This window comes from Pagrus pagrus, assembly GCF_965226575.1.
Source record: "Pagrus pagrus genome assembly, chromosome: 23".
NCBI lineage: Eukaryota > Metazoa > Chordata > Actinopteri > Spariformes > Sparidae > Pagrus > Pagrus pagrus.
Genome location: NC_140205.1, coordinates 1483740 through 1504694, shown reverse-complemented (window position 1 = coordinate 1504694; position 20955 = coordinate 1483740). Strand labels below are relative to the sequence as shown.

At 42.1% G+C, this 20955-nt stretch overlaps 1 protein-coding gene and 1 long non-coding RNA gene across 3 annotated transcripts in view; one reads left to right on the top strand and one right to left on the bottom strand.

Annotated features, from left to right (window-relative positions):
* The window catches only part of ptprb (protein tyrosine phosphatase receptor type b), a 29070-nt gene extending 13530 nt beyond the window's left edge, over window positions 1-15540 (top strand). Inside the window, exons 13-40 of the mRNA XM_084345204.1 lie at window positions 39-243; window positions 326-423; window positions 568-733; window positions 810-940; window positions 1163-1310; window positions 1405-1674; window positions 2063-2238; window positions 2317-2467; window positions 2651-2751; window positions 3191-3356; window positions 3441-3722; window positions 5038-5316; window positions 6890-7039; window positions 7131-7270; window positions 7455-7591; window positions 7837-7943; window positions 8039-8144; window positions 8619-8699; window positions 9190-9207; window positions 9305-9386; window positions 9624-9714; window positions 12005-12081; window positions 12167-12301; window positions 12842-12964; window positions 13055-13218; window positions 13330-13465; window positions 13865-13985; window positions 14143-15540. Coding sequence (XP_084201330.1) covers window positions 39-243; window positions 326-423; window positions 568-733; window positions 810-940; window positions 1163-1310; window positions 1405-1674; window positions 2063-2238; window positions 2317-2467; window positions 2651-2751; window positions 3191-3356; window positions 3441-3722; window positions 5038-5316; window positions 6890-7039; window positions 7131-7270; window positions 7455-7591; window positions 7837-7943; window positions 8039-8144; window positions 8619-8699; window positions 9190-9207; window positions 9305-9386; window positions 9624-9714; window positions 12005-12081; window positions 12167-12301; window positions 12842-12964; window positions 13055-13218; window positions 13330-13465; window positions 13865-13985; window positions 14143-14165 — 3864 coding nt within the window. The 3' untranslated portion in view covers window positions 14166-15540. The remainder of the gene's footprint in view (window positions 1-38; window positions 244-325; window positions 424-567; window positions 734-809; window positions 941-1162; window positions 1311-1404; window positions 1675-2062; window positions 2239-2316; window positions 2468-2650; window positions 2752-3190; window positions 3357-3440; window positions 3723-5037; window positions 5317-6889; window positions 7040-7130; window positions 7271-7454; window positions 7592-7836; window positions 7944-8038; window positions 8145-8618; window positions 8700-9189; window positions 9208-9304; window positions 9387-9623; window positions 9715-12004; window positions 12082-12166; window positions 12302-12841; window positions 12965-13054; window positions 13219-13329; window positions 13466-13864; window positions 13986-14142) is intronic.
* On the bottom strand, window positions 6946-20914 carry LOC311252226. 2 transcript variants are annotated; one of them, XR_014621503.1, is made up of 5 exons: window positions 20750-20914; window positions 20525-20638; window positions 17599-17661; window positions 8005-8120; window positions 6946-7033 (listed from the first exon to the last, which is right to left on the bottom strand). It is a non-coding gene; the product is annotated as an uncharacterized lncRNA (long non-coding RNA). The 2 variants fall into 2 exon arrangements; XR_014621504.1 differs by having other exon boundaries at window positions 20525-20910.
* Between the last annotated feature and the right edge of the window lie 41 nt (window positions 20915-20955).

Genomic DNA, 20955 nt, shown 5'->3' with positions numbered 1-20955 from the left:
TCAGGCTCAGCCATCATCTCCTCCTGTGTTGTGTTCAGGTTACCTGGCGTCACGCAGCTGGAGATCTGGACCGTTATGTGGTTCTGATCCGTTACAACCACAGCGTCCTGCAGAACAAGAGCGTCTCCGCCGGACGCAACGAGTGCGTCTTCTCGTCTCTGACGCCGGGGAGGCTCTACACCGTCACCGTGGAAACCTGGAGCGGAGACCTCGTCAGCAGCGTCTCCACCGACGGACGCACCTGTGAGTCAGACACCAGGGACACAGACACCGTCTTTCATGTGACTTGTGTTTTTAATTTAATTTAATTTAATTTTGCTTTCAGTTCCAGCTGCTGTTGGAAATCTGTCGCTCGACAGCGCAGGAACAGGTGATCTGACCGTCACCTGGAGCCCCGCCCCCGGAGATGTGGATCAGTATGTGGTGAGTGTCTGTTCATCTCTTCACCTTTCCTTTATTCTGTCCTTCATCCTGAAGACAAACAGTTTTATCTCCATCAACACCGTAATGATCATTTCTGAGGAGTTTGAGTCCTGTTGTTGAATCCTGTCGTCCTCTCGTCTCCAGGTCACTCTGCTCTTCAACGACACTCGTGTTTACCCTCCGGAGACGCTGAGCAGCGAGACACGACGGTACCGGCTGACCTCTCTGACCCCCGGGCGACTTTATAAGATCGTGGTGTCCACGTTCAGCGGAGACAACCAGAAAGCTCAGTACACCGAGGGACGGACAGGTGAGACGATGATGAAGATGACTTTATTGAAACCATCTCAAGTTGAGTTGTACTGATCCCAGACTGTCCTCTCCAGTTCCCAGTGCAGTCGGGAACCTCCACCTGGTTCCTGGGCCGGGCCGGACGAACAGTGATGGTGGGCTGTTGGTCTCCTGGACGCCTGGAGACGGAGACATGGACATGTACATCGTCTCCTTGTCCAGCACGGTGAGTCCACCTGCACGTATCAGCTGTTATCAGTCAGTGTTTCATTCAAACAGAATATAAAATGACAAAATAGCTCGAAATTTAAATGGACTTTTGAATGAGATTTTCTAAAACGACAGAGGAGCTGATGGATGGACTGAAAGACGAACTGATGAATGATGGAGGAAGAGATGATTAATTTATAGATGATGCGTTTATACTGTTGTCACTTCCTGTTTCCAGGACGGCGCCAGCAACGAGACTCGTCCCGTCCCCAAACACGTCTCTTCCCTCGACTTCCTGAATCTGGAACCGGGCCAGGCCTACACCATCACCATCATATCACTGAGTGGGAAATTGAACAATAGCAACACAGCCACAGGCAGGACCGGTGAGGCTCGGGACGACTGAGTCAAGATTGAAATCGATTGTGATGAGTTGATGTTGATAATCGTTGATTGTTGTGTTTGTGTTGAACCCTCCAGCTCCGGCCAGTGTCACAGCCCTGCAGGCGGATAACGACCACACCACCCACAGTCTCACCGTCAGCTGGGAGAAGCCGGTGGGCGAGTGCGACGGCTACGGCCTGCAGCTATTGGACGAGGCCGGCGCCATTGTGGCCAACCGGTCAGTTTCTAAGGAGAGTCGAAGCGAGCGTCTGGAGGGTCTGACATCAGGGAAGTGGTACCGCGTGAGGGTGGTGACGCTCAGCGGTGGCGTCCCGTCAGCGGAGGTCACAGCAGAGGGACAGACACGTGAGTCGAGACATGACAGGACAGTACGAACAGACGCTGCGATCAACTGCCAACATTTCAGTCTATATAATATAATATAATATATAAACATGTTTTTCAAAAAGTGCACATTCACTAGTCACCACAACATCACCAGACTCCCTTAAGAAATGTAGTGATTTTAAGAGTTGTTGAGTTAAAACAAACGTTATAAACTGTGTGAAACTCTGTCTCTGACTGATTCTGACTTATTTGTTCCTTCTTGTAAATTCAGCAAATGTTCTTCATGAACTTCTTTCTGTCTTTGAGTAGAAACATGGCGTCTGTTTGTCTCAGTGATGTTTATTTCGTGCAGAGCAGGAAGTGACATCAGATCACTGCTGACACATGTTGTGTGTTTGCTGTGCAGGTCCGGCTGCAGTCAGTAATCTGACCGTCACTTCGGCCAACACCTCCTCTCTCTCCTTCTCCTGGCGGCCCTCGGACGGCCACGTCGACATCTACGACCTGACGCTCTACAGTGTCGCCGAGGCAACAGCCAATCACAGACAGGACGCTGCAGGGAGCAGGAAGGAGCATCATCAGGTGGGATTAACTTGCTTTTAGTTTCATAGAGAATATGATAACCATGCTCCGTGTCACCATGTTTTATCTGTGCTGCAGACTGTGGGTGAGCAGGTGGACCTGCAGAAAGTCGGTCCAGCTGCAGACAGATGTGTGTTTTCCGGCCTGAGAGCAGGAAGTCTGTACAGACTGCAGGTGGTGAGCTGGAGCAGAGAGATGAGCAGCGACTCGTCTGTACTGTCCAGAACCGGTCAGTCAGCACGTTTATTATCATGGTATCAGTGTTTTAATGGATTCTGGAGTCGGTCCGATCTCATTTATCAACCCGTCTCTCATCTTCTCCTTCAACCTGCTTTTCAACATCACCTGTTTTTATTCTCTTCGCTCTTGACTTCTCATCATCATCATGTTTTCCGTCCTTTCTGCTCTGCAGTCCCGTCTTCAGTTTCGTCTCTGCAGGTCCACAGTTCAGGACGGAAGGACAGGCTGATGGTCAGCTGGCAGCATGGAGAGGGAAGCTGGAGCAGCTATCAGGTAACAGACGAACAGTCATTGTTTATTTTTATTAAACGTACTGAGAGCTGAAAACTTAATCTCCAGACATAATTTAATAAATGTACTGATTCACAGTAAAATTACTGGTAATTGCAGCATTGACTTTATAACCTGGTGTCTCCATTGTCTCTGATCATCTCTGGAGTTATTTTACATCATCGGATTTATCACAGTCATAACTTCCTCCATCTGTCAGTGTCGTCAGAAATAGCTGCTTTTTGTGCTTTTAGTTTGAAAACCCTGTCAGATGGGAAAAGAAAGATGGACGGCAGAATCGTTGTTCCATAAATTTACAGTCGCTGGAAGGAATCTTGTAAAATAACAAAATCGTTAAAAATCTAAATGGAGTTTTGAATGAGATTTTCTGTTTAAAACACGGCTGTTAAATCTTGCTCCTGTTGTTTCCGTGTGGTTTAAGGTGGTTTTGTACGATGTCTCTGGAAACACTCTGGGAGCGCAGACACTCGGGGCCGAACACACGAGTCACATGTTCCCCGGGCTGATCCCTGGTAGGCTGTACCGTGCTGAGGTCATCACACACAGCGGAGAACTGACCAATAAGGTCTCAGCGTTCGGACGGACCGGTCAGTACAAACAGCGTTGTGTGTTAGTTTGTGACACTCTCATAGTCATAACACTGATGGCTAATATTGTTTTTGTTGCTCCAGCTCCAGAGCCGCCCATATACCTGTCCGTCAAACAAGGCCTGACCAATGACACGATAGAGCTGTCGTGGTCGGGTCCCGCCTCCGGGGACTATGACAACTTCAGCCTGCAGTGGACTCCTCCGGACCGCCTGTCAGTCACACAGACGCACCTGACCAGCCGCATCCTGGGCGGGATGTTTCCGGGGCGACAGTACAACTTCACCTTGGCGACCATCAGTGGAGGTGGGGCCAGGGGCGGGCCCACAGTCATGAGCCAGCCAATCCAGAGGAACGTCAGGACAAGTAGGTGGAAAACTGTTTATAAACTCAACTTTTTTTCACGTTTTCACAGATGGAAAACACAATTAAGGAACTTTTAAAGATTATCCTGGCAAATCTTTAGTCATAAACACAGGAGAGACAACGACTGACCTCTCTGAGCTCCTGCAGGACTTCTAGTGTGGACTTTACTAATCCTGAATATTTGAAACCACAAACCTCTGCAGACCTCTGTGGTACAATTTGGTCATGAAATTTATTTTTTATATTATTTTTTACAGGACATTTGTAAATGAGGTATTGTTCTGTGTTAAAGAATCTGTGGGAAAAAGAAGTAACAGATGTGAAGATGATATTTAAAATCGTACATTCAAGAAGGCTCCAACACGTCGTCAGAGTTTCAATAAATGGTTTCTTCATGGAGCTGTTTTTGTGCACGTTGTGAAATAAATCAGACTGTTTCTCCTTCTCACCACTAGATGGAGACATAACAAAGACTGAGAGCAGCTCTGTGTCGTCTGTCGCTCGCTTTAAATCCATTTTTAATCACGTTCAGTTTGTCTGCGAGGGTTCAGCCGCAGGGATCAAAACTGATCTGAGACACACAGACACTATAAATATGTATAGTGACCTAGTTTCTCATTTCTTTCAGCTGAGGTCGGCCAGAGAGGTGATGCAGTATTTACCAGATACACACACACACACAGACACACACACACACACACACACACAGTCAAAGGGTTTTATTTGGGTGAATACACTCGTGTGGTGTTTTGGGGACTTCAGCAGCAGTTTGAGTTTGTTTCTAAATGTTCTCCACAGTGAAGATGTTGTTGAGCCTGATCACACAGGAAATATAGAAATACAACTTTAATATTTAATATCAGAATTTTCTGCATTAAAATGCCAAAAAACAACTCTTGCGTTCTGACATTATCCCAAATGTTTGAACCAAATAAATCCAGAAGTTTATTCAAGTCGCTCTGACATTTCCAAGGTTTTGTTTAAACAACTAAACTTTTATCGTGAGGTTTCATCATCGGTGTCGTTGGAGGCGGAGAAAGACGAATGTTTCTCCTTTTCTGTCCGCTCACACGTTTATCTTCCCTTTAAGACACTTTTATCTTCTCATCAGGACAAAAACACAAACTGTGACTCAGCAAAGAAACAAAAACAGGCTCAATGTCAGTGGAGCAGGAAATAAATATTCAAGTAACTCTCCCTCTTTTCCTTCCTCCTCTCACCTCCTCACCTCTCCATCTCTTCCTTATCTGTCCTCCTCCCCTTCCCCACTCCATTACCTCCTCTCCTCCTTGTCTCCTCTCCTCCCCTCCTTCAGGTCCGTCTCCTCTGAGGTCCATTCACTGCTTCCCTCTCTCGTCCTCCTCCCTCTCCTGCTCCTGGTTGCCTCCTCTCTCCGACTACGACTCCTACGAGGTCGAGTGCCGCCGCCACGACGACGGAGAGCTGACCTCGGCGCTGAGGCTGGCCGGGGGCGTCACCGCGGTAACGCTGGACCACCTGGAGGCGTACAGGAAGTACTCGGTGACGGTCAGAGTGTCGTCAGCCGGACAGACGAGTCCACCGGCGACACACACAACCGTCACCATGATAGACCGTGAGTGTGTACACACACACACACACACACACACACACACACACACACACACACACACACACTCAGGTGCTGCTGTAGTTAAGTGTGGTGTTTAAATAAACTCAGTTTAAATAGAACAGCTCACCTGGGAGACAGCAGCAGATTCAGGTTTATTCATTTATCTTTAAGTTTGTTTGTAATTCTTCTCATTAGTAACGACCCGTTAATAAATCTGTAGAAACACAAACGGAGACCGAGTCCAAAGTCATCCTGCGTTTGTCTTTTTTCTTCAGGATGCTACAGTGAACACAAGTAATAATATATAATAATAATAATATCTAATCTAAAGATAAATGCTGATTTTTCATGTCACGTCCACTGTAAATGGGCCAAGTTTAAAGTGAAGAGCAGCCGGTGCAGGAAGAACAAATGACAACGTTCTTCAGTGTGTTCACATGAAGGACACACACACACTTCCTGTATCTCTTCATCATGACTTGACACTTTTTTCTTTTTCAAAAAGTCACCGTGACCCAAAACACACTGGAAACTTTTCTTCAGAACCGTTTTCTTTGTTTGTCCCGCTCGGCTCCCGTCCGTCTGTCCTCCCTCTACCTCTCTGCCTGTGTTGCATCATAAATCATCCTGACACATCTGGACTGCGAGAAAGAAACAGAAGAAGAACAAAAGTAAAAAGGCGAAAATCCCCAGGAAAGTTTCGTATTAGTGACAGTTCACCTAAAAACAGACGAGAGAGAGAAAGAAGAGTAAACACAGAGATCGCTGCTGCAACTAAATAAAAACCAATGCGGTAAAATGCATCTAATTTATGAGATTATCTAATAATTTTCAACCCGTTGTAATAATGAGACAGTAAGGAAACTTTTACACCAACTCAAAATAATTATGACCTCGTTGTTTACTAATTCTGAGGCAACATAAGAATGTGAAGCAAAAAAATTAAATGAATAAAATGTTACACTTAACTTAACTTTTCATACTCGTAATTTTTAAATTAAAAATTAAAATGATGACTTCCTTTTATTCATTCCAGCATTTAAAAGCATAAAAAACATTTAGCTTACTTTTACTAAAACCTCACTCAGGTAATGTTAATAGTAAATTAAGAGACAGTGAGTTAAAAATAATAAAAAAAAGTCCAATTTGATGTACTTTGAAATGTAATATTTTCAAATTAATATCGTTATAGTTGTGACATTGAAAGATAAACTTTTGGCATCAAGAAGTAGAAGTTATGAGAGTTCAAACAAGAGTCATTATTAATAAATATTAAGTTAAAATTGTAACTTTTATAATTAGCCCTCGTGACATTTAAAATAATTTTCATTATTAGATTTAACTTTTACCAAAATCGTTTACTCTGTTGAAATTACAAGACACTGATTTAAGGTTTTGACCTGCATTTTATTTATTTCATTCATGACATTTGTTTTTTTTCTTCTGTTTTGGCAGAAACGAGCTTTTACAAAAAGAAAAGAGAAGCAAAGATAAAAGACAGAAGGATAAAATAAAAACAACTGTGTGTTGAACGATGCTTCGTTGACAGTCTGTTCGATGACTTGTTTCCTGTCAGGTCCTCCGGTCCCGCCGCCCAGCGTACGCGTCGGGGAGAGGTCATCGAAGGTGACGCCGTCCTCCATCTTGTTCCGCTTCAACTGCTCCTGGTTCAGCGACGCCAACGGAGCCGTCAGATATTTCACCGTGATCGTGGCCGAGTCTGACGGTACGAACAGATACAGGATTCAGATATCTGCACAGGTTGCGTACGTTGTTATTGACATTATGAATGACATGAAACCAAATGTTGCCAACAGCCAATGAGGTGCTGCAGCCGGAGCAGCGCCACCCTCTGCCCTCCTACCGCGACTACATCAACAACTCGTCCATCAGAGCGTATCAGACCGCCTACTTCGCCAGCCGCTGTCCACAGGACGCCGACACCTCCGGCGGACAGGTAACAACAACGTTTCTATGAGTCGATCTACAAAAACGACACAACTGTGCACAAAAATCTCTAAAAGACATTTAGAAAATTAAAAAGATGTAATTAATGCTCCATACTGAGGTCACAAGTTCACAGATTTAAACTTATAAAAAGAAGAAAAGTCAATGATGCATCGATCAATAACACTGATCAGGTGGTGGAGGTGAACCTGGGGGCAGGAGGGGATCGGCTGGGCGGTACCTGCGATCGTTACCATGACGACGACCTCTACCTGAGCGACAGCTACGGCGGCTTCTGTGACGGGCCGCTGAAAGCCAAAACCTCCTACAGGTGCGCGCACACACACACACACACACACACACACACACACAGATGGAATGTAACTAAGCACATTTACTCGAGTACTGTACTTTAGTACACTTTACTGCTACTTCATACTTCCACTACATTTATTTGAAGACTTTAGTTACTTTGTAGGTTACATGCTGCCAAAAAACTACTTCAGATACTTTCAGACTTTTACTCGAGTACTCACTTTTACTCAAGTATGGCTTTGGGGTACTTTGTGTGTTCAGGCTGAGTGTTCGAGCTTTCACCAGACTGTTTGATGAAAACCATCGAGAGTTTCCTCAGCCGCTCTTCACCGACACTTACCTGTCGTCACCGCTCAGGACGCACGCAGGTGAGTCTCTCTCTCTCTCTCACTCTCTCATACTCTCCCTCTCTCACACACACACACTCACCTGACCGTCCTCCCTGTGTGTTGTTGCGTCTCAGAGCCTCTCGGGGGCGTCGTGGAGGGTTTGAGTGCCGGGATGTTCCTGATCGGTATGATGGTGGCCGTGGTCTCTCTGCTGGTCTACAGACAGAGGTTACGCAAAGTGTGAGTGCTCAAAAAACATACTTTTAATCAAACTTCACACTCGTCAACGTGAAGCTGCACATCTTAATCTGAACTTAATCCTGAAGCCAGGATTTAGAGGAACATTCGACATTTGGGGAAATTTGCCTTCTGAGATTAGAGCTTCAACTAACAATTATTCTTATTATCAACTGTTGATTAATCATTTGTTCTTAAAAATATCAGAAGATAATATAAAACTTTAGAAACCCGAGTTAATATCTTTAGATTGCTTGTTTTGGGCGACTGACTTTTAGAAACCCAAATATGAAAAACTATAGAAAAAGTTATTAAAGTTTTTTTTAAAAATCTGAAATTTATATCGGCTGCAGGAAAAATAAAACAAGGACGGTAAAAACTACAAACTCATTTCCACCAACAGCAAAAACTAGCGTGTTTGGTGTGTGTGTTTTCTGATGTATAACGGTGTGTGTGTGTGTGTGTGTGTGTGTGCAGGGCTGTGCAGGAGAACCCGGTGGTGAGGATGAGCATGTGGAAAGAGGTTCCTGCTTCAGGACTATATATGGGCGTCAGGAGGTAAGTGTGTGTGTTTTAATTATTTTTCTACAGTGTGTGTGTGTGTGAGAGATTAGTTTCCAATACCTCCTACGTCCAATATGTGAGTGTGTGAAGTATTAGTTTCCAATAAACTCTCGCTCAGATTACCTCATCACTCACCCACCACAGTCCACAGCATCTGTTAATTAGAGAGAGTGTGTGTGTGTTTTCTGGACTGTTTAGCTTCTGTAACTTTGTGGAAAGGAAACATTCAAAATTCACAGTTAGCTGTTTATTTTAGTTCAGATTTCTGTTTTGCTAATTAGCTCACATTTAATTAGACAGCCTCATTTGCATATTTAAACATAAAATATCGCCTCATTGTCAGTAACCAGCCGGGGAGGTTTCACGGTGATAAATAATGCCTCAGCTGCAGAAAACTTGAGCTTGTGAAGTCGCATGAACACCTGAAGCAACCTGTCGTACGACAACTCAAATATGAACTAAAGGTCTTTTTCTTCTGTTGCAGCAATCGTCGGGTCACCAGGTGAGAATCTGATTCACTTTAACGGACCTCAGAACTCAGAACCTTTATAACGCAGCTCACGTCTGTTAACGTGTTTGTTTTCTGTCTCCACGTTCAGTCCTATCAAAGCCTGCCACTTTGAGTCCCATCTGAACAAGCTGCAGGCCGACTCCAACTACCTGCTGTCTGAGGAGTTTGAGGTAAAAGGTTTAATGTTCACGTCTGTACGATATGACAACTGTGACATCGCTAAACAACAAATGTTGGTAGACGGGAGTGCAGATCTGTCCACTAGTTAATGATCACGGATGGTGTCGTTCTTTCAGACCGGGGAAAAAAAACATTAAAGTAAATAAATACTTTTGGAAAGGATGAAACATGAATGCAGTAATTTGTGTTAAAGTACTTCATACCGAGAGTAACTTATGTTTTTTCAGGATCTGAAGGATGTCGGTCGAAACCAAACGATGGACGTCGCCCGACTGCCAGAGAACCGAGGGAAGAACCGCTACAACAACATCCTGCCATGTAAGAGCTGCACGCTTCTGTTCACCTGCTGCAGCAACACATTCAAACAAAAAACATCAAGTAAACCGTTTTTATATTGAACCCGATACGCCTCCCACCATCGAGTCCCTCGGTGAGGAAAAAAATAAACCAATCAATGTGAAAATCATTATCCTGATGACATCGTTAAGAGCTTTAATTAACGAGACAGCGCCTGTTCCCATAGCGACAGTGATGAACCAGTGTAACGGGTCGAGGCTTCGAGTTAATAAAAACATTAATAGCAGCAGAAGACGGTTTGTGCTGCAGCAGAGACTGATACTAATTTAAATACACACATTCAGACTTTCCTCAACAAGAACTGTCACTTTCTTTTTACCCAAATTCTTGGTTAATTTTCCTTTTTTCTAACAATTTGAGTATGTTATTTTTTATAACCATCTAATATTTAAAATGGCAGAAAACAGTGAAAGTTTGATATTTAGCAGAAGTCAAGGTTAACCAGATATTCAGTTTACTTTACATTTTGACCGGCTCAGGAAGTTCAAAGTAAATCAGGAAACAGATACAGACTGTGTGTCGGCGAGCTCGACGGTTTCTTCAAGTCATCGTGTGACGATATTCACGATTATCCTGACAATGAACTTTCACCACAATCAACTTGTTGTGTTTTTTAATCACCAAAAGAAAACGATGACATCACTCCCTGTTCACTCGTCTCTGTGTAATGGAGCTTTAGATTAAGATTTCATACACGTGTGAATCATTGACGTCGTCACTGACAGCTGAAGAGCCACTTAAATGTTTTTTTCTCATCTATAAATCGAGTACAGCACAGAGCACTTTACAGTGAATACACTCACACCCTCACAACTCAAATATATAACTGACAGTAAGTTCAGCGTACGCTGCAGTAAATACGGACGGAGATTTAACTGAACACGGTTTAAAGCCGACTTTTAATTTTACAACAAATTAATAACAAATCTATTCTCTTCAATTCCTTCATCAGTTTGCTGCTTAACAATTAAAAATATTAATAAACCTAAAGAAATGACGCAAGTTATTTACATAAACTCCCTGTGTGTTATATTTAGAGTCGTATCCGTCAGTATCACAGTTTAAATAAAGTAATTAAGGGTCAGTCAAGTGTAACTGCAGCCAATTTTCTATATGGACAGAAAAATATGATCTGACTCGAGGTGATACATTTACAACAGCAGCTCTATAATTACACACACACACACACACACACACACACACAGTCATAGTAAATGAGTCATGCTCGTTTCTCGCTCTTCACATCTAAAGATATTTAACATTTTAACAAATATTCTCACAGTAATAATAAAAGCTGTTAGATGTGATAAAAGTTTGTGTCATTAAGAGAAAAATAAAAGTCTGGTGTTATTTTAGCTGCAGAGGACGTGTTAGTTGTGAGCAACACTTTCTCTAATTGGTATTTTAATTTGAGTTATTTTTCACTTTCTGGAGGATTTTCTGCTTTTCTCTGTTTTCATGTCATTAACCGAAGACCTCTGAGGTTCAGACTGTTGGTTGGAAGACGATGTGCTACTTTTTCAGATTTATTTTATTTCTAGCTGCAGAGCTAGTTAACGTAAACCCTAGATTAATGACAGTAAAAGTTAGTTGGAGCTCTGTAACAAACCTTGTATGTTTAAGTTAGTTACTTTTAAACTGATGGAAATTAAAGTATGTATACTATGCTTCGTTCACAGCAGTGTTGCAGCATCCTCCTAAACAACTGAAGTAGCTGGAGACTTGATTTAAAAAACGGAAAAACAACCCAAAAAATTGTCTGCTGTAATCCAAGTCTCCAGAAGCCCCGAGATCACAAACTGATCTGAAACGATGTTATTTACACCCTCAACGTGCGTCGAGCTCGTGCACCCGCCTAAGACGGGTTGCACGCTAACACTGTTAGCTTAGCAGCTGCAGACTTGGATTACAGCAGACGAGCTGCAGGGAGACATTTTATTTTACTTTTACAAAAAAATCGACAAAACCTAACAAAAGTAAAAATGTGATTTAATACTTCTGTAGTTTTGGAAATAAATGAATACATCATAATCGTTTTTTCTGAGAATATAATCATACCATTAAAATCTGTAACAGTAGCATCTGTAGTCAGGAGGAGGTGGAGAACAAAAACGGAGCTACGAGAGAGCAAGGACTGGACGTACAGCTCGATTTGGGAAAATAAACTTTTGGAAAACAATTTCAATTCAGAAAAACGTGTCGATGCTGAAAAGCACAACGACTCTAAACCAGCAGACCGTTTGTTTTCTAGATGACTCTACCAGACTGAAGCTGTCGTACCTGGAGGACGACCCCTGCTCCGACTACATCAATGCCAGCTACGTACCTGTACGTACACACACACATTCACTCATACTGCACACACACTCATACACACACTGACACCCCTCTCCTCTGTGTGTGTGTGCTGCAGGGTAATAACTACCGCAGGGAGTACATCGCCACCCAGGGCCCGCTGCCCGGCACGAAGGACGATTTCTGGCGGATGGTGTGGGAGCACGGCGTCTACAATGTTGTCATGGTGACACAGTGCGTGGAGAAGGGACGGGTGAGTCACTGACAGTTTAATTTTGGGTCGTCTTTGATTATTTTGGTCCGTTCAACGCTTAAATAAAGAGAAAAACATCTCAACATCTACAGGCCCCGAGGATGAATCCCGTTCACCATGGAGAGCGTTTGTTTGCTCCGGGGCTCCAAATAAACGTCAAAATGTGACGAGACTGACGTGACATTTGTTTTTAGACGAGAAGGAAAACATCAGATTAAACTGGACGATACCTGCGATCATCTACAGTTGCTGCCATCATCTAGAAACCTGTGTAGATTGTAAAATGTTTTTATATTTGATTCAAGCTAACCACCGACGCAGTGTGAGGAGATGACAGACAGAAAGTTTTAGATTCCCTAAAAGATGAATGTCACTGAAGCACTATTTTAAAAACAATTCTCGATACATACACGACACACCAGGAGATATTGGACTACACCGGGGCCAAAACAGGACAGAGCCTTCCATAAATACTGAGAGCCAAATGAATTTATAAAATGTATTAAGAGTTTTAAACCTGAGTGTGTGTGTGTGTTGCAGGTGAAGTGTGATCAGTACTGGCCTGCAGACAGGGAGCCTCTGTACTACGGTGACCTGGTCATTCAGATGCTGTCAGAGTCGGTCCTGCCTGAGTGGACCATCAGAGAGTTCAAGATCACCTCGGTAAACGCTCTTTACCGGTCACTCTACATCCTGCTACTTCATCTGGTTATTATGGATTTATAATAATACGTGATCAATGACTCCTGACAGGAGAGCAACGTCAGTTACCCTCGGGTGCTGCGTCACTTCCACTACACCGTGTGGCCCGATCATGGAGTCCCAGAGAGCACCCAGTCCCTGATCCAGTTTGTCAGGACGGTCCGGGACTACGTGGACCGATCGCCTAGCACCGGCGCCACCGTCGTACACTGCAGGTGAGTGTGTGTGTGTGTGTGTGTGTGTGTGTGTGTCAGCTGAAATGATCGGTCAAATCTCAATCACTCTTTATGTAAAATTTGGTGCTTAACAGTGTGTGTGTGTGTTAGTGCTGGTGTCGGCCGTACAGGGACCTTCATCGCCTTGGATCGGGTTCTGCAGCAGTTGGACTCTAAAGGAACCATTGACCTGTATGGCGGTGTGTTTGACCTCCGCCTGCACCGCCAACACATGGTCCAGACTGAGGTACACCACCCCAACTGCGCTACACAAGACCCTGCCTCTGTCACCGTGACCTCTGACCTCTATTAATGTTAGGAATAAACACTTAAGGTGCAGTCAGACAAACCAGAACAGAATCATGATACACAATAACTTTATCAACCTGTTCTGGATAACATTTTAGTGAACATGGACTAGTTAGGATTAAACCAGGCTAAAGCACCAGCACATTCTGGACTAGACCAGGGCTACAACATTAGAAAATATGGGCTATAACCACGTCTAAAACAAGACAGAGCATTAAACAACATACGGTCCAAAGCACCATGAACTAATTTAAGAATGTAAGAATAACATGTAATGATACCGTGATATATTTTAAACTGATTTCCTCGTGTGTGTGTGTGTGTGTGTGTGTCGCAGTGTCAGTACGCCTTCCTGCACCAGTGTGTACGTGACGTCCTGAGAGCCAGGAAACATCGCAGTGAACAGGAGAATCCTCTCTACCCCATCTACGAGAACTTCAACCCCGAGTACTGCCGCGGTGAGACTCAGCATTTATGCTAAGCTAGGCTAACCAGGTCCTGACATTATTGACTTCTGAATTTAAAAATATTTTGTAAATGTCCAGAGTAAATCATGTTACAGATACTTTGATTTTTATGAAACAGATGATGACTAAACATATTTTGTCTCCTCAGATTTCATCTACACCGGACGCTAAACAGACGATGACGTCCATCTGATCAAGAGGAGAAACTTTACGTTTGCTCACTCTCAAGATTAAATCTACGTAGGGTGGCAGAAAGATGCAACTGATTTGAGACGACAACAAAAAAAATCAGTTAAATGGATTTCGACTCCTGTCAGCATATCGGTGTTATGAGTTTATTGAAGTTCGATGCCAACAGTCCTACAGGAGATAAACTGAAGCTTTACTCTAAAGTATAAAACGTCCCAACAAAAATTAGGAGTTGAAGAAAATTTGACATTACGAAAATGATTTTAAGTCCCGTTCATTAACGTGGTTTCTGAAGAGTTGAAGGGAAACGCGGGTTGATCTCAGGTCGTTTGTGGTTTAAAAGACGTGTTAGCTAACAGTGATAGCATCCCAGCTATCCTGCTGTAACTGGCTGACCACAGGAAGGAGAAGCCATCTATTTTTTCTATCATTACCGTTCTCACTCTGCTCCATATAAGCTGTTTATTTAAAAAGTTACACATATTGCTGTATGTAAATATTGATGTAATACTCTTGTTTTTATACGACAATGAATATTTACTGTATGTCAGTTATTTTTTACCGTATGTCTCATTTATAAAACACTTGATTAAGTAGCTGCAAGCTATTCTAACCTGCTGGATTCAGACTTTGATTTACTGAAACTTTTTACTGTTTATTTCTAATAAAACAAACACGTTAAAGCACATACACTCACATTCTTTCATAAAGTTGTTTATGAACGGTCTAAACTTAAAACATAAATTATATCATTTTAAAATGCGTTATTAACGACGAGTTCAGTTACAATTTTAGAGAAATTTGTGGCATTTTTAAGATCTGAACAAAATAATTCTGATTAAAGTTTGAAAAGTTCACATTTGCAATTTCAACATAATTAAATATATTATAAATAATATAAATACTATTATTTGGTAAACCCTCGTCTCTTTCTGTTTGACTCGACTGCTGGAGGATTTTCAGGGTTTTAAATGATTTCTGCTGATAAAAGACGTGTTTGGATTAATGCTGAGGACATATTGATTATTGGTTTTTAATCACTAAAAAGAAAACGCAGGGCTGAAAAATTATTCAGTGATGTTGATCTTTAAGTGGAAATGATTATGATGTGATCTGTACTTTAAGACTAACAAATTAGTTTTTAAAGGTTTTTTTTCTTGATGCAATAAAAAATACGAGCTTGATTATCATATATATGATTTAACATGTCTGTCATATTGTGACATTTATTCATATCAGAAATATATTTTGTCGATATTTTATCGCCCAGCCCTCAGAGAATGTAAAGCACTTTTTATAAACATGCTGTCAGATCACTGTAAACTGATGAAGTGCCAATTAAAGAACTGCCAACCTTTGTGTGCAAATCAATTATTCCTCATTAAAACACATTAAAACTGTCAACTCATCATTTTATGTGTTTTAATTCTGTTGGCCCCAACCAGGGTTAATTTTGTGATTAAAAACTATGACGTCACCGACCTTCTTCTCATGACAAAGACGAGACGACGAGCTACAAATAGATCTTGGTAACTCATTTTAAGAAAGTGAATAAAAATATAACATTTCAACGGTCTCACATCTGTTTTGGGGAAATCTCTTTGGAAACAAAAGTGTTACATTCTTGAATGGACTTTGGTTGGGGTGCATTTTTGGTGTATATATTATTTCTTATTGATAAGAAAGAAGTTGTGCTGAATTGTTCTGCATATTTTTCTGACTATTTTGCGTTTTAGATCATCACTGTCTCGTCCACAGCAGAAGAAGCTCAGGTTAGAATTTGTTTACACCTGAAAAAATTTCACTCAATTCAATGAAATTGAAGTTTTCATGTGAAAATTGGTCCAAAAAGTGTTATTTGTTCAATTAGAGTTATAAGTATTATCATTTTAATGTTAAATATTAAGGCTGTGAACTGCTGACAGTGTGTTCAGATCTAAACTTCTTTAAGGTTTAAAATACAACTTCAGGAAACTTGTCTTTTTAAAAACCCTCATCACAGCTGAAATGTACAAATGGGACAGACACATGGTGGACTTGTCTGTACTGGACACACCGATCATCTAATCTGACTTTCAGTAAATAATTAAAGAGATAAAATATCTGAATGTTCCTCCAACACTCAGTCCGACTTTGTTTAACCCCCTTCAGCCTCTGAGTGATGATATCTGTCCCCGCAAAGTTCACAGAAAACAGACGGCGAGACACAAACAGAAAAAGCTCGAGCTACTTTTATCCTTTGCTGCTCTTCATCTGTGGAGCCAATTTACAAACTTCTGATTTCCATATTGATCTAGGGCACGCCGAGGCCCGAGCAGAACTGGGTAACCCAGATGCAGCAGCTATCGGGGGCTTAAGAGACGCGAGGAGTTCCTGTCAGAGAGGCCGAGCTGAGCCCCAATCCCTCCGGACCAAACTTCCAGCTCGTCCTCCCTCCTCTCCGTCCTGGCAGAGATTTATACAGAGGCAAAGTTAGAAATCATCTAACGTCCCGCCAGCTCCAAGTCCGTCCTGACAGGGAGCTCAAAGAGGAACAAACAAGTCCAGCCGGCGTGGACAGTCATGGAAGACAACTTCAGTAACAAGCTGCTCAGAAGAGACGCTTTCAATCTAGTTCAGCAGCGGGATGTAACTAAATACACTAAATCACACTGAGTATGTTCCACTTTTACTCCACTACATCTCAGAGCGACAACGTTTACTATCAACTTTACTACATTTATCTACGAGGCCGCTGCTTTTTAAAATGTCAAACAGAGCTCAACAGGTTCACATGAAACACTGTTTTCTAACGAGCGTTGCACTTTGTGGATTTCTGTCATTTGTATCTGCAATTGTGTCATAATGCCAGTGGAGTGGGCGTGGAATATATCACTATCGTTATCTGCACAGTGCACCGGGAAAGACAAAAAACGAGAACCAGAGTCTGTGGTGAGTGCTGAGTTCAGTCAGAGTTGCCCTGAAGCTGCTTGCTAGCTTACGGCTTATATACAGTGAAGTCATCTGTCTGTTTGAGGCGAATAAACAGGGAATGAATAACGCAAATTAACCCAAATTATCCCGGAAGTGATTCGGGTAGAAATGTTCACAGACGAGCTAATGTTTTAAAGTTTAATTAATGTTAAGAGTCGTCTTGTTCGCCAACTTCCCAACCCCAGAAGTAGCAGGAGGCGACCTAATGTAACTCATCGTTACCTCGAGTTGAATTTCTACATATTTAATTGTGAATTGTTCATTTTAAACAACTTTGCTTTTAACAATAAATTAACAATTTAGTTTTTTGTTGTATTGAGTTTGATGTCTCACAGACTACCTTTATTTGTTTAATAAATTGTGTTTTAACATGGCAAACATTTTGTCACATCATAATTATTAGAGCTTCTAAAATACATAGCTTATAAAAAAAAGTGCTGACCTGATCCAGTTGACAGCAGGATGCAGATGATCAGGACGGTACCACCTCCGCCTCGTTCTGAGCCTGTAAAAAAATAAAAAAGTGTGAATGAAGTGAAGCAACTGGATCAAAAACTGAACACTTAATCGAGACACCTGCATCAGGACGATAATCAGCTCAACTATCAAAGTGTTTCTTCTTTACAGAGATGAATTTCTAAACGTTGAGCTGAAGCTGAACTCGTCATAATGACCCAGTGTTTTAACAGGAGACTCCTGTTGGTCCGTTTGGGTTTTAATGGTGCTGCAGAATATCTCAGCGCTGACCTTTCAAAGCCTCCAGTATCAGAGAGGCTGACATTTTACATTTCTTCATGTATTACTTCATCTTAAACACCTGATATTAAAAATACCATTAAGACCAAAAGACACAGAGAAAAAGAAAATAATTGTAACTTTCTGAATATCTGAGCGTATGTTCGTCTCCTCTTTGGTTAAAAAATAACTGCCTGAACAAAAACTGAAAACAAACAGTTCAGACAAACGGCTACAGCGGCTCCAAAGTGCAGCGATTCAGACGTATTGATTGTCAATAAAAACCTCTTGTGTTAATAAACTGCTGCAGAGTTCAGCATCAGCACGACAGCTTGAAACTGTTGTATTGATTAAAACACTGAAGTGGAAGAAGAGTCACACACACTCGTTTACAACAAGAGCTTACAGCAAAGCTAGCAGCTCTAGCATGCTACTCAGTCACAATGCTAACATGCTGATGTTTAGAAAAATTACGTTCACCCTCTAAATGTAGCATGTAGGCGTGCTAACATTTACTGATCAGCAGTTAACACAGTGGACATGGATGTCTGAAGCACATTTTATCTGTGCCCAGAGTCACAGTCAGCTTCATCATCATTTATTAAATTCTCAATTAATCATTTGTCTTAAAAACATCTCTGCCATTATTAGACCATCACATCTGGATCATTAAAGATCAGCAGATAACTGGTTTTAATATCCTGAGATATTGAGTCAACAGCTTGATGTTATTCTGGTGGCTTTTAAACGCCAAACACCAGCTTTTATTGATTCAACAATAAACAATAAAAGATAGAAATTCAGTTTGTTACAAAGTTCAGTTTCTCAAATCTGCCCAGAGTGAACCCTCTTCACAAACAAATCAATAAAAGATCTCTGAGAAAGAAAATAAACCCACATGTTTGAGGGTGGCATAATTCAAATTTCTTGGCCGATATTGTATTATTGTCCTTTCACAGATATTTCACTGAGAGATTTCTTTTTTTTGGTTGAAATCCAACAACAATGTGTTGTTGATTTCTCCTCTTGTGACCCCTCAGAGGGCCCCGACCTCAGGTTGAGACCCTCTGCTGAACACACAATATGTTTCAGACAGTTTGAGGTCAGCTCAGGTCTTTTTCTTTCACTCTGATGTCAGCGCTGAAGGAAAGGAGCTGATGTACTGATCTCGATTAGGTCCTCGTTCTGCTGATGGAGGTGTTGTGTATATTTAATAGATGAGGAGGCGGCTGTCTGCACAGAGGAGGTGTTAACTGGCCACAGAGGACCACGAGTGAGCAGGTTTTTAAAACAGCTGCTCTCACTGATGACTCTGCTCGCTGTTCGTTAAAATGAGAGACGATTAAAACTGAGGGAGGACGCATGACCGCCGACTAAACTAAATGTTTGATGTTATTTAACTAATTTCTGTGCACTCAGAACTTAAAAATAACAAATCACAGACTCACAAACACCTTTCTCTTCTCCTCTCTGCTGCCGGTGTGTGTGTGTGTGTGTGTGTGTGTGTGTGTGTGTGTGTGTGTTTCACCACGGATGACCTCACATTGCAAAAAACTGCATGTATTTTGACCGATGCATCAATATCAGAATTTTACCTCCCAGTATCAGTATCGTCAGGACCAACTCAACAGCTACAGCAGAATAATATACTAAGTATTTAAATCAGCTCGTTCTTTACCAGCTGAAACATCACTTGTAAATAAATAATAACCCAGTGATATCTGTTATTATTATGATGCATACCGAGTACTTTAACTTGTGTCACTTGAGGCAGATTTTAGTTTGTGTGGTTTTGCTTCTTTTAAGTAAAAATCTGATTATTTCTTTGACTTTTGTGACAGGCTGTCCTGTGTTCATATATTTGAAGTGTGTCCCTGTAGAGTTTCCGTAGGGCTGCCGGACACAAAGACGTGACGTCATCTGTTTACAGTCTCACGTTAGCTTTTTACTGCTACAGATTTAATTTAACACTTCAAACACCACAAAGTGGAGTTCATCTGTGAAGATCAGCTTGATGAACAGAACCTGGATCAGAAACTTCAGACTGTTTTCTGCAATGATCCAAAATCCAATTAAAAAGATCCCATTGGCTTTTTAATGGAGGGAACCAGGGCGATGCTAACTTCACTTAGCCGCCAAAAATACGTCATGGCTGCACCGCTCTGTTGGTGGCAGCGGTGGGATTCAAACCTCCGGTCTCTTGGGGGACGTGGGTTCGAATCCCACCGCTGCCACTGAGCAACACAGCGTGTTTGGGTTCACCTCACCAGGTGAAGTCACAGTTAAAAACAGCAGGACATCCCTACGGAACCTCGGAGGGGACACACTTCTTCAAACGTGTTACACTGTGTTAATATATTTGTTTGTTAATTCATATTTCTAATCAATCAAAATCTGCAACTGTAACACGTTACTGAATGTAATGGAGTAAAAAAGCACAATACCGAGCAGTATAAAACGGAAATACTCGAGTACACAGCCTACTCCGTTACTTCCCACCGCTGCTAACAGTCAACATTTATGCTAACCACCAGGAAAGCCTCCAGCAAAGTATCAAAAAGCAACTGTAACATAATGTTTATGCCACAGACACGATCAGACAGACAGAAGGGAGGTTTATTTAGGTTGCTCACCGTGTTTCTTGTCTTCAAGTTGTTAATATCTTCGAGTAATTATCCATCACAGTTGCTGCTAACGTCCGTCTCCATTAGCATTAGTAGCATTTCGACAGCAGGAAAACCAGCTAGCTGAAACCGTTAACAAAAACCGTCCCGTTTGTTTTTATTTAATCTTTCTTCATGTTGTTTGGCGTCAAACGGATCCATCGCAGCTTCACGGAGAGCCAGCAGTGAACACACCTGTAACAATCAATCAACGACGTCAACATCACCTGGTTTCCTCCGGCACAGCTCGACAGGTGCCACTTTACGTTAGACCTGCAATACCGCGTTTGACCACACACACGAACCCGTTTGCCACACCTGACAATCCAGGGGGCGCTGTTTCACCACTGGGATGAGACTCAGCTAAAAATAGTGATGTGACGCAACAACAAGAAAAACAA